This window comes from Eptatretus burgeri, chromosome 15 (genome assembly GCF_056783735.1).
Source record: "Eptatretus burgeri isolate ZD-2024b chromosome 15, Ebu_testis_v1, whole genome shotgun sequence".
Taxonomy (NCBI): Eukaryota; Metazoa; Chordata; class Myxini; order Myxiniformes; family Myxinidae; genus Eptatretus; species Eptatretus burgeri.
The window spans coordinates 7862834-7874850 of record NC_140975.1 but is presented as its reverse complement, the minus strand read 5'-3'; the positions used below and the strand labels follow the sequence as shown (position 1 = coordinate 7874850).

Genomic DNA, 12017 nt, shown 5'->3' with positions numbered 1-12017 from the left:
TGGATTTAAATCTGTGACATTTATACTTTTGTAATTTGGGGGTTGCTCGGAAAGTCACTGAGGGTTGCCTTTAATTCGTATCATCGTCTTCAAGGTAGACAGTTGAGATCAATAAATATTACTTATTAAATATCATTATGCCTCCTGTCGTATGCTGGTTTCACCTGGAAAACAACAGACAGGACATATTATTGTCTGTAAATCTTTATACCATGACATCCTCAGGGTAACTGGTGCACTTCGCTTTGGTGCCTCGAGGTGGACATGCAAGATAAATTGGGGGCTCATCCGGGATAAGAAACCAAATATAAATTGGGATTCTGTTATGGGATCAAACTCTGTGTTTGCTTCCAAATCTTGTGTCCTAAACCTATTACTTTCTGTACCCACCTTACCGAGTTGCACCCAACTGTCCTTGGACTCTGTATCCTTTTCTCCTGACAAGGTGGACAAGGAGAACTTGCTATCAAACCTCGACTAAGATTCTGCAACTGGTCCAGACGGCATCAGCCCACGTGTCCTAAAAAGCTGCTCCTCTGCTCTTGCTCACCCTCTCTCTATTCTATTCACCCTCTCATTTGCTTAAGGTAATCTGCCATCTTCTTGGAAATCAACAAATATTACCGCCCTGCATAAAAAAGGTGCAAAAACTGATCCCTGAAACTACAGACCAATCAGCCTTCGCGCAATCATCAGCATGGTCGTGGAATCCATCATCACTTCTGACATCGAATCCTTCCTCTTCTCCAATGACTTGATTTCCGATCTTCAATTTGGATTCAGACCAGGTCATTATACCCTGGACATGCTATTTCTGCTTTCCCAACAATGGATGGAAGTCCTAATTACCAAACAGGAGATCGGAGCCATCTCCTGAGACAGATCGCGAAGCTTTGGATATGGTCTGGCATCCCATATTGCTCACCAAACTCTCATCTCATGGTATCCAATCCAATTTCCACTCATGACTTGCGGATTTCCTCTCCTGTTGCAATGAACGCATTACTCTTTATGGAATTCTCCCGTGTCCTCTTCCCATCCAGGCTGGAGTTCCTCAAGGCAGTGTTCCAGGCCCTGTGCTTTTTCTGGTTTTCATCAAGGATAGATTTCTTCTAGGCAATTATTGTAATTCTTTTGGAATATTCCACAGTATGGTTAATGGCTGTGATGGTGCTTGTGGCACCCAGCACCTTCTGGTTCAGGTAACATCGGAGATGATATAGAGTACGGCAGGCGGAGGTGCGAGAATGTCGGGAACCTTATCAAGGAGACCTTGGAGCTGTTTGAGAGGTATGGAGGAAAGGATGCCTTCATCAACATAAAGTACATGATCCCCTTGTACGAGTCTTGCCTGTTCAACTGATTACCATTTCAATTCCAGAACAACTCATTCAAACCCATTTGCTAAATTCCACTCTTCACTCTCCAACTATCCCTATCGCCAACTGCTTGTCTGTGCCGCACGTTTGCCTGGAGGGATTTACTATGTTTCTCCGTCTATTTGAACTGGTGTAATCCAAATATGCTGAATACTTTGATTCTACGTATTTAATCCGAAGGACAAAAGCAGATGCTTCTTATTGTTTCGACACCTAATGTTGTGTGATTGTACAATGAAAATAAACTCGTGTTGACGGTGATTGTGCTTTACACAAATGATGTCCACAACAGATGTTTGGAAGATTCATATTTATTTCCATAATGCAATGAGTTTACATGGAATCATCACTTTGTTGTTATGATTCTGCAACACACACACACACAGATCCATACAAATCCATTACTGTTATGTGCTCACAACGTGAAACATTCTCCAAAGTTAAACAGACATGATTTCATCCAGAACAGATCGATTTTGTGGATACAGTAGTAGTGCAACGTATCCATGAATTTAGAAATATACGTACAGATGATTTGTGCTCAGACGTGGGGGTAGCTGGCCATGGACACGATGCCGCAGTGGTTATTCTTGTTCCTTGCCATCTTGATGTAACCCTGGTCTCCCCAGCTTGTTCCCCAACTGCATGAATGGAAATGTCAGAAGGACATCAGCTCAGTTGTTGTGATTAATGATTATATTACAACAGGTCAACGTTTTGAGTAAGAACAGAAAGAAAAGTGCATGAAGGTGGCTTGTTTTGAGATGACTGTGTCTGATTTGAGACGAGAGTGGCTGACTTGGTTCAAGGTGGTTGACTTGCACGAGAGTAGCTAACTTGGATGGAGGTGGCTGGTTTGGATGAGAGTAGCTTATTTTAAAAGATAAAGTTTGGGTTTACGGTCACTTACAGGGACAGTATTTGATCCTCCTATTCTGCCCCCCCGGCCCCCACCCACACCCAATCCCCACCTCTTCCCCCTTGCTAAGCCCACCCTGATGAAGACTGTATTTGTCAGCAATGACTTCACTGGAGATCAGTCAAAATAGTAGCCAATGGAAAAATGTAAGATGCGTTTGGCGGTGCTTTTGGCCCGGTGTGTTCATATGCACAAGGGGAGAGATAATGGCACAAAAATGATTCAGACAGTAAATCTGCATGAAGGTAAATGAAGGAAAAAAAAAAGAAAACAACAAACCAACGAGGTGTAAAACAAGGACATCAGAAAGGTGAATGCATCGGACAGAACAGATGAAGACTAATCTAGAGAAAGACCACGAAAAAGAATCGGATAAGGACGATGAACAGGGTGCCAGAGACACAATGGTTTATTTCACCTGTTCTTGACCAGCCAGTAGTCCTGTCCATTCAATGTCCCATACCCTGCGGCTAACACGGCGTGGTCCAGATATGATGTGCTGCAGGAGGGATTGTAGTACACTCCTGGAGACATGGACAAACGTAAAATATTTGTTTGTTACTTCCATACTTCCACCATATTTGCATATGGAACTAGAACAAAGTCGATGGCGTGCTCTCACAAATCCCCATGCTTCCCACTTAAAGCAAAGTTTAAAGATGGCAAAAGTTCCACCAGGAATGGCTAAATATCAAATTTATATTTTAAAAATAATCTGCTGTTTTGACCCTACGACCCTAAGTTCCAGTTCAGGGTTTTATGCACGTGCTGGTGAAAATTTGAGCTAACCATCAAAGTTTTATGTCCCCCCTTTCTCCTCGCCCTCAATGCTTCCTCCTCACTCCACCGTCAAAAATATTCCCCCACACCCCACACATTCAAAGATTCCTCCGCTCCCCCTCGTACTCATAACTTCCCCATCACCCACTCCCAAAAAGCTTCACCTTGCCCCTGCAAAACCTCCTCCCACATCCTGCACCCTCCCAATGCCTTCTCCCCCCCCCCCCGCATCTCTAACTGTGTGTATCTCAAAAACGTCCTAGGTCTCCACTCCAACCAGACATATCTCTCAATTCAGGCCACTGCTGATAAACCAGCCATCATCTGTTTAAAGGAATCCTTCCCTCAGGACGTTCCCGACTCCTTCGTGTTGCTCTCGGTTATCGTCTACTTTGACTTGATAGTCCTGAACCATGCCCCGGCAATGGAATTGCACTTTACATCAGTAATTCAATTTCTCACTGCCCTTGTACTCATCTTACACACTCCCAACCCCCAGGAGTATCTGTGGCTAGCATTTCCCCTCCGCTGCCACCAGGTCTTGCTCGTCTGTGTGTTGTACCACCCTGCTAACAGTGACAACTCCATTTATATCTCTCTCAGACAACATGGCAAAACTTTTAACCACTCAGCCCAACTCTCTCTTCCTCTTATGTGACAAATTCATTTGTCACCATGCAAATTTCCTGGGTGTTGGTACCTGTCTCCCCAAACATGGAACTTCCGCAAAGGACTTCTGTGACTCCGTGGGACTGCCTGAATACGAAAACTTTCCCACACAGATTTCTCCCAATGACAAATCTACTCTTCTAGACTCGGTGATGATTAACTTTCCCAAGAACTCATCTTGCTTTTCCTCTGCTCCGATTGGTTCATCTGATCACGTACTTGTGAAAGTCAACATCTCTCTGGCTCTTCTCAGAGTTACCTCAACACAAGTGAGTCTGGCATTTCACTCAAGCAGATTGGCAGGGACTGTAAGCAGCTATCTCTGTTCAGGACTGGTCCCCCATATCTACTACCCCTGATGTTAACTCAGACTGGGGATTCTTCCAAACAATCTCTATCTATATCTATACCTCTCTATCTCTATCTCTATATCCCATCTCGTCTTCAATTATCCTATCCTTCTTCCTGCCAATGGAACACTGAATCTTGTGATGAGTCAGTTGCTTTGAAGCAACTTGTCTTCTCTTCCTGGAAGGCTAATCTGACCAAAGGAAATCTCAGTGAATTCCAAAAAGCCTGCAACAAATGTGTATCCACTCTCAGGAGAGCGACAAAACAGCATCTGTCCAACCTCAGGAATGAATTTTCAAGCTTGTCTCCCTCCTCTAAAACAGGGAGATTCCTTGTTAAGTCTGTCTCTAGACTGTGCTCCCCTTCCACCCCTTCCCTCACTTCAAATGGCACCACAGCCGATTCCACTCGTGAGAAGGCTGAATGTCTCAGTTCTATATTTTCCTCCAAATTTTGTGTCCCCAAACCCTCACTCTCGGTACCCATCCTTCTGTGTCATATCCAACTGCTCCTGAAGTCTGTCTTTTGCACCTGAGAAGGTGGAGAAGGTTCCTTTCAACCCTCGACTCCGATTGCTACTGGACCGGATAAAATAAGTTCACGTGTCCTAAAATGCTGCTCTGCTGCGCTTTTCCATCCGCTCTCTCTCTCTCTGCCCTTTTCACCCTATCATTTGCCTTAGGTCATCTTCCATCTCCTTGGAAATCAGCCAACGTCACTGCATCACATAAATAGGTGCAAAAACTGATTTCCCTTAACTGGAGCCCTCTTAGCATACTTTCAATCATCAGCAAGTCCGTGGAATCCATCACCGCAGTTGATATGAAATGCTTTCATTTATCCAACAACCTCATCTCATCTCTGCAACCAATTTGGTTGCAGACCAGGTCACTCCACCTTGGACATGCTTCTTCTACTTACCCAACAATGAACAGAGGCCCGAAGTGTCAGACATGAGATCAAGGACTTCTCTCGAGCCATGTCCCGTGCTTTTGCAAACTCTCTACCAATGGCATCGAATGCCAACTCCGCACATGGCTTACTGACTTCCTCTCCTCTCACAACCAATATGTTGCTCAACAGAATCCTTTCGTCTCCTCTCTCAATCAAGGCTGGACTACCCACCCCCAAGGCAGTGTTCTGGGCCCGGTCCTATTCCTGATCTTAATAAATTATCTCTCTGACTCTGTGGGGAATCCTCTTTATCTCTTTGCTGATGACTGCCATGACATCCCGCCTCCTACAGGAAGGCTGCAGCCTCTTCCCTCTCCTCAGACCTTGAAAAAAAATCACAAGCTGGTCAAACTCTTGGAATATGTCTTTCAATCCTGACAAATCTCACACACACACACACACACACACACACACACACACACACACACACACACACACACACACACACGACCTTTCTCCTAAAGGACCATCTGATAAACCCTCTTGTATCTACTTTATTTACAATCCTCTTGAGGAAGTTCAGTCACTCAAACTCCTGGGTCTTACGATCAGCCGTGATCTTTCTTAAAGTTGCCCCCCCCCCCCAAAGCCAGCTGCTGACTGGGAAACATCCATTGAAGCTGAGTGTATGGACCTGTCACGTCAACATCACAGACAGGTTAGTCATCTCTCTGTTCTCTTCCGCATTCTTCTGGTCTTGGTCCCTCTGCTATTTCCGTGCTTTGTTTGAACTCTGGACTCTGACTAGGTTTCTGTAGGGCACACACTGTCCACCATGAACTCCCTTCTGGTAAAACTACCTAAATCCAGAATCTCTTCTCACCTCCGTTCGTTTGTTCCCCATTATTCCCACCTGTGGAACCAACTTCCCAATCCTCTTCAATCTCGTCCTCCTCTACAGGTCTTCAAGACATCTGTTCAATGACATCTCAGATCGTCCCCAATCTAAAACCATGATCTTTTCTACCCTTGTTACCCCCCCCCCCCACCCCGTTACACTTGCCCGAATCCTTCCTCCTTCCAAATTTCTTGTTTTCATTCCTGAGAGTTTCCTTTTTTATCCATCTTGTCCACCTCTCCTACCCCACATTACTCCCCACACCCATTGTTTGTCCAAGTCTGACTCTATCTTGGCCTTCAACTATGCTCTTGGTGTCTCTCCCCTCACCCCCCCCCCCCCACTCTTCTACTGTTTCTTTTGTCCAGTCATGTCTTGATCCATTCAGTGTACTCGTACTAACTTTTCCATGAGCCTCAACCTTGTATACAAAAAAGTCCCCACCCCCTGGGGCATGACCGGTGGTCAAATCCAAAATCATCTTGAAATCTCATGCGTCCCCTTATTTCACTTATAAAAATTGAACGACAGCAGACCAATACTTTAAATGTATCCCTGAGCAACACAAGATGAAGTACCGTTTGGGGATACTGGAAAATGGGGAAAAAAATTAAGTGCCGCACGAAACAAATCACATCTCTTACCCGATGTGTACATTTGGAATCCATAACCGGTGGCATCAATGGCCACAGCGACCGGTCCGACGGTGCCAACGGCCTGCTGGAGGGCGCTCTCACTTCCAGAAGGGATGTCGGTGTAGCCAGTGCAGGTAGTAATTGCATACTCCCGACGAAAATTGCACTGGCCATCCTGTCAAAATAACATATTGTTTGTCAGCCTGAGCCCATTCCTCATTCTCATCCACTGCCATGGTGAACATCCATAGTTACGATGGTGTGTTGGGTCACCTGACTCTGCAAGCATGGTTAGTGGTGAACATCACATCCTGTTAATGGATCTGATTTCATGATCCCTGTAGTACCGACCGTTGTCCACTTCTATCTTCAGAGAGTGGGAGGGAGAGTCGAACTATTTTATGCACCTGAAACAAGGTACGATGGCTTCATTCCCAGGTTGATTGATCTCAACTTTGTGTTGTCGTATCTTACTCAACGCTTCACAAAGAACGAAATTAAACATTCCAACGGAGAGCCAATATGTCATATCAAGTGTCAGGTTTCATCTTGGTTTACACCACTCAGAAGACCGATTCAGCTTGTGTCGACACCAATGCCACCACCTTGTAAAATCCCAATCACAATTTTTTCCAGGTTAACCAAGGAGGTCACAAGCATTAAAATTAGTTAAAGTAACCTACTCTAGCTGTGTAGGGGTACGAAGTCTCAGTCTGAATACCACCGGCATTTTTGATGTACTCAAAAGCTGTGTCCATCCAACCGCCATTGCAGCCAGCGTTCCCATAACTCCTGGAGCAGTCAACGAGCTGTTGCTCACTGAGGGGTACCAGTTGTCCCACCTGGGCGTAAAATTGTCCTTCAAGAGAACCAGTCTGGAAAAGAAAATACATGCTCTTGGTAACCTTGTACAAACACCGTATTACAAACATTGGACATACAACAGACAACGGCTAGGTTTTGTACTCTCAATCGAGGACATGTGGTTGTCCTGAATGCAATTTTCACAGTTACATGGATGCTGCCGTATTGTGGTTACGTACACTACTGAAAGACCAGCAGGAGCCACATTGGCCCTGATCCTTGACGTCGGTCACATAGCCATAATCACGCCAGTCTATGGCGGCTGGGAGGCTGACACCAGTGAGAGGTTGAAAGGTCGACGCCCCGCTTTTCTTCTCTTTGGGCCGGAGGAAGCACCCGCCATTCTTGAGGGCCATGAACTCCTCATTGTACTGGATACACAAGGACAGGAAAAGGAAGATGGAAAAAAACTTCATTCAATTAGAGTGGAGACCGCAGACACACATAAAGCCCTTGTGAGAATCCAAGTACCGATGAGCCGTTGAATTGTCATTTTAAACAAACAAAAAAAAGGTCAAGATGAACACAAAAAGTAACAGAGACAGACATATACACGTATTGATAAAGGAGATGATGATCTGACCAGATCGGCATAGGCATTCATTCCCATGCGGTAGGTGGCCTTTCCCTGATCAGCCAAAGCATTGTGCTGCTGGACAATCTGCAAGTTCGATTCCCACACCTTCTTCCTGAGAACCTCCTCTCCACGACCCAGGTAGGTCTTTCCTGTAGCGGGAAAAACACTCAAAGACCTTCCTTTTTGAACAAACAACGCTCGCAGAGGGATTTCACTCCAAACTAGAACGGCACTCAGGAAAGCGCACACCTCCGCCAGGCTGACCAGTTTAAGTTTTTTATCCCACTGAGGGGCGGGATATCCAGTAAGGATATGGAGTTGGAGGATAATTGTGGATACCTCTTCTGTGCACAGCTTGTGGCAGTCATAAGTGTTGCCTTTCTTGCGCAAATTGCAGTGGGGCAGCGATTTCGTGGGGAACCCGAGAAGCCAATACCACCACGTCGATATCTTCAGCGTCGACAAGAATCGCTGTGTTGGGATCTTTCTGACTTGAGAAGCTGAACATGGGAAAACATTCTGGAATGCTTTTCATGCTGATGGCATTCGAACTCTGGGAGCTCTCTCAGTTTGTGTCCTTGTGACCTGTAATTTTGTCATCCGCAAGATTAGAGATTAGAGTCAGGATCTGCATCTGAACCTGAAACAAAATCGAATTGGCTTCTTCTTGTCACCGACCCAACTCATCCATCAATGTTTGGCATAATCCGTCCACAACTTTTATGAGATGTGATGCTATATTATCGTTTTTAGCCTTATCTCTCAATTCTGAACAATTACTTATGAAATAATCTTCTTTTTTTTTTTATCAGATTGTGATCTTCACCACAATTGAAGCAGTTCGTCCTTGTCACAACACCCAACATGTCCACCAAGTTTGGTCCAAGTCCGTCAGTAACTTTTTGAGATATCCTGTTCACAGATAGACAGACAGACAAACAGGGGTGAAAACATAACATCTGCCAACCTCTGGTGCTGGAGATAACAAAACAACCGCTCCTGTTCTTTCACTAATAATTTCTCCTGTTCTTTCACTGAGGGTAGACACACACACTTGTTCCGAGCTTTGTGGAAGGAACTGGGATTACCTTCAGTTGGATAAGATTTCCATGAGGCGAAGGCAAGTTGTTACAGGACAACTGCCTCGCCACAAGCTTCAGTGTACCAAGGGCGGGAGGAAGGGTCGGACAACTGAAGACGAGAGGGGATAAATCTGTGCATGAGGGAGAGCAAGTTTCTTTGAAAGAATTCCCAGGACGAGTTGATTTCGGAGAAAGTAAGGATGGGAGACCAGTCTCGAAGTTTTATGGCTGTTTGAAGTCGCTGCCAGTCGGCCCGAGTGAAATTCCAGACTCGACGGTGCTGAGCTGGTTGATTCCCTGGCTCAACCACTTCAGCACTGTTCTTTCGTTCCCTGGTTTGTTCTGTCCAACTGTGGCCTCCACTGCTCCACGGACAATTTGTCGAATTTTTACAGTCTCGACATCTCGTCTCGCTCAAGAACCTCTCAAGAACCCCCCATCCAAATCCTCGATCTTTTCTACCCCCGATAATCCACCCAAGCCCACCTCCTTCAAATTCCCTGCTTTCCTACCTGAAAGTCCCTGTAATGTCCATCTTCTATTCCCCATGTTCCCCGTCCCATCCCATCCCTTCCACAGATCTCCTGATATCTCTGTTCCCCACTGTTTTGTCCTTCCCACTCCTGCCCCTCTTGTCTCATGCCCCCCTTGCTGTGCGTTGTGTGTTAGCTCTCACTCGAGCTTCAACAAGGTGTACAATTATTTTTTTTTAAACCTCCATCTTCCCTATAATGATATGTTCCACAAGGAAATAGAGAGTAGGACCTGAGAGACTCACCATACTGTTGCTTCCAGCCCTCCCAGTCCAGAGCATTTGCCGCAACGACGAGCGCAAGAAGGACATAAATGTTGGCCATGGTGATCTGCAGGGTACAAACACAGTACGACCATCACAGCACGACACAGAAAACAAGAGGCTCGGTGATCCGCTGTAACCCGCTGATCAACTCGATCTACTAGATCCGAACCTTCAAAATATCATTGGCTTGTTCTCGTCACCTACCCAACTCATCCACCAAGTTTTTTTTTCAGAACTCGTCCACAACTTTTTGAGAGATTATGTCATACATCGTTTTTTTTTTGGCCCCATCTTTCAATGGTAAAAAATCACTTGAGGAATTCAAAAATGAAAGCTCTCGCATCCGGATCTGGATCTTCACCAAAACCGAATCAATTTGGTCTCGTCAAACACACGACCTGTCCACCAGGTTTCATCCGTATCCGTCCACAACGTCTTGAGGTGTTGTGTTATGTCTCGTTTTTTTTTTTTTCAGCCATATCACTCAATAGTGAGAAATATTGTCGGATCCGGTTCCAGATTCGGATATTGACCAAAATGGAATTATTTCTTCCTTGTCGCACACCCAAAGTGTCCACCAAGTTTGATGAATTTCTGCCCAAACGTTGAAGAGGTGGTGGTGGCGTGACAGGCTGGCGGAGGACAGACAGATGAAGCCGATCACAACATCCCCAGTGTTTTTTTTTAAAAAGCGTCCAGATAACGAGAGAAGGCAATGCGGAGAGTGCAAGTAACTTACAGGCGATGCGGAGAGAGAGTTGAGATATCAGCAGGTGAAGTCTCCACTTTTGGTTTGAACTTTCCGTCTTTATAAAGGTTTCATCAAGTGGGTGGGGAGATGGAAATCAGATGGACTTTGGAGCAATTAATATGGAAATATCATAAAAATATCATGAATCGATATAATCCAAGGCTGTGAACATTGTATTATCTCAGTGGGAATTGTCCTCGCCGAAACATCTGCAGGACAGGTTGGTAAAATCCCACAATATTTTGACTTCTTACCTTGTGGTACAATCCAAAAATGAATTGAAAAAAAAAAAACAACCTTTACTCGGATCTAAAACAATTCACTAACTCGTGTAACTAACATCTGCAAAAGTTACCAGCTGGTAACTTCGACATCGGTGAGTCCCACCTGCTTTGAACGTCGGTGATGGCTCCTGGTTGTAATTGGTGGGGCGAAGCACAATGTGTCCATGCAGCAGATGGCACCTGCGGGTTCCACATACGATCTGACGTCTTCACCAATCACATTTCGAGGTGTATCATGAACCACTATATAAGCCGAAAGGCTTCAAAATCATATGGTGGAGGGAAGAGTGATGTGTTGTACTGAGAAGCACCGATGAGGTCAAAACTAGTCGGTAGCTTCACTTTTCACCTTCTTGGTGACAGCATTCAATCTTGGGGTCTTTGATCCGCTAGAGGTCCCTCCGTTTGCAGTCATGACGGTATCATCACTGCATTTCTCCAGGTTGGCAAACTTCGATAACTATATATATATATATATATATATATATATATATATATATATATATATATATATATATATATATATATATATATATATATCTATATATATATATATATATATATATCTAGATGTATATCTTTCTAACCACTGACTCACTGACGACCCATCCATCAGGACCATACTCTGTACAGAGCATCAGCACTGCCAAACTCTAATACAGGAAACTCAAATGGATCAATCATCCCAGGAAGCTGGTACTCATTTCGCCTGGTACTCATGTCAGAAGGATGACAGGCTGAGTCAACTCCAACTGGTATTAATTCAATGGCCAAGCAGGATTATTCCAACTCAGGACTTGAGGATCCGAGCTGGGATCCCAAGCCTGCCGCCCGAACCATTAATCCAACACCAAGCATATCCATCCATCCATTGGGACCATACTCTGTGCAGAACGTTGGAGCTGCCTAAGCAGTCTCCTTGGCTATTGAGCACAATCCTGCACGGGTCGCCACTCCGACACAGGATACCAGCATGCTGGCACTCATTTTGTCAACCTCAGAAGGATGACAGGCAGTCAACCCCACCTGGTATTAATTCAACAGCCAAGGGGGATTTGAACTCAGGATCCATGGATCACAAGCCCACCACCCTAACCATTAAGCCAACACCAGGCATACTGACTGACTGACTGAT

General features: G+C 45.0%; 1 protein-coding gene across 1 annotated transcript; it reads right to left on the bottom strand.

Annotated features, from left to right (window-relative positions):
* Positions 1 to 1674: 1674 nt before the first annotated feature.
* On the bottom strand, positions 1675 to 10659 carry LOC147011440 (digestive cysteine proteinase 2-like). The gene is made up of 9 exons (XM_085856264.1): positions 10587 to 10659; positions 9827 to 9911; positions 7973 to 8115; positions 7569 to 7760; positions 7209 to 7400; positions 6535 to 6700; positions 2717 to 2822; positions 1908 to 2020; positions 1675 to 1744 (listed from the first exon to the last, which is right to left on the bottom strand). The coding sequence occupies exons 2-8, from the start codon at positions 9903 to 9905 to the stop codon at positions 1921 to 1923; spliced, it is 978 nt and encodes a 325-aa protein (XP_085712390.1). The 5' UTR covers positions 9906 to 9911; positions 10587 to 10659; the 3' UTR covers positions 1675 to 1744; positions 1908 to 1920.
* Between the last annotated feature and the right edge of the window lie 1358 nt (positions 10660 to 12017).

What these genes read in the sequence shown, in the direction of transcription:
- LOC147011440 (XM_085856264.1), bottom strand. Translation starts at nt 9,905, where the DNA reads ATGGCCAACATTTATGTCCTTCTTGCGCTCGTCGTTGCGGCAAATGCT. An exon ending in CGTACCCCTACACAGCTAGA is followed by an intron (nt 6,701 to 7,208) that starts GTAGGTTACTTT and finishes TTATTTTGACAG; the next exon opens with GATGGCCAGTGCAATTTTCG. An exon ending in ATTCCAAATGTACACATCGG is followed by an intron (nt 2,823 to 6,534) that starts GTAAGAGATGTG and finishes CCATGTCTCCAG; the next exon opens with GAGTGTACTACAATCCCTCC.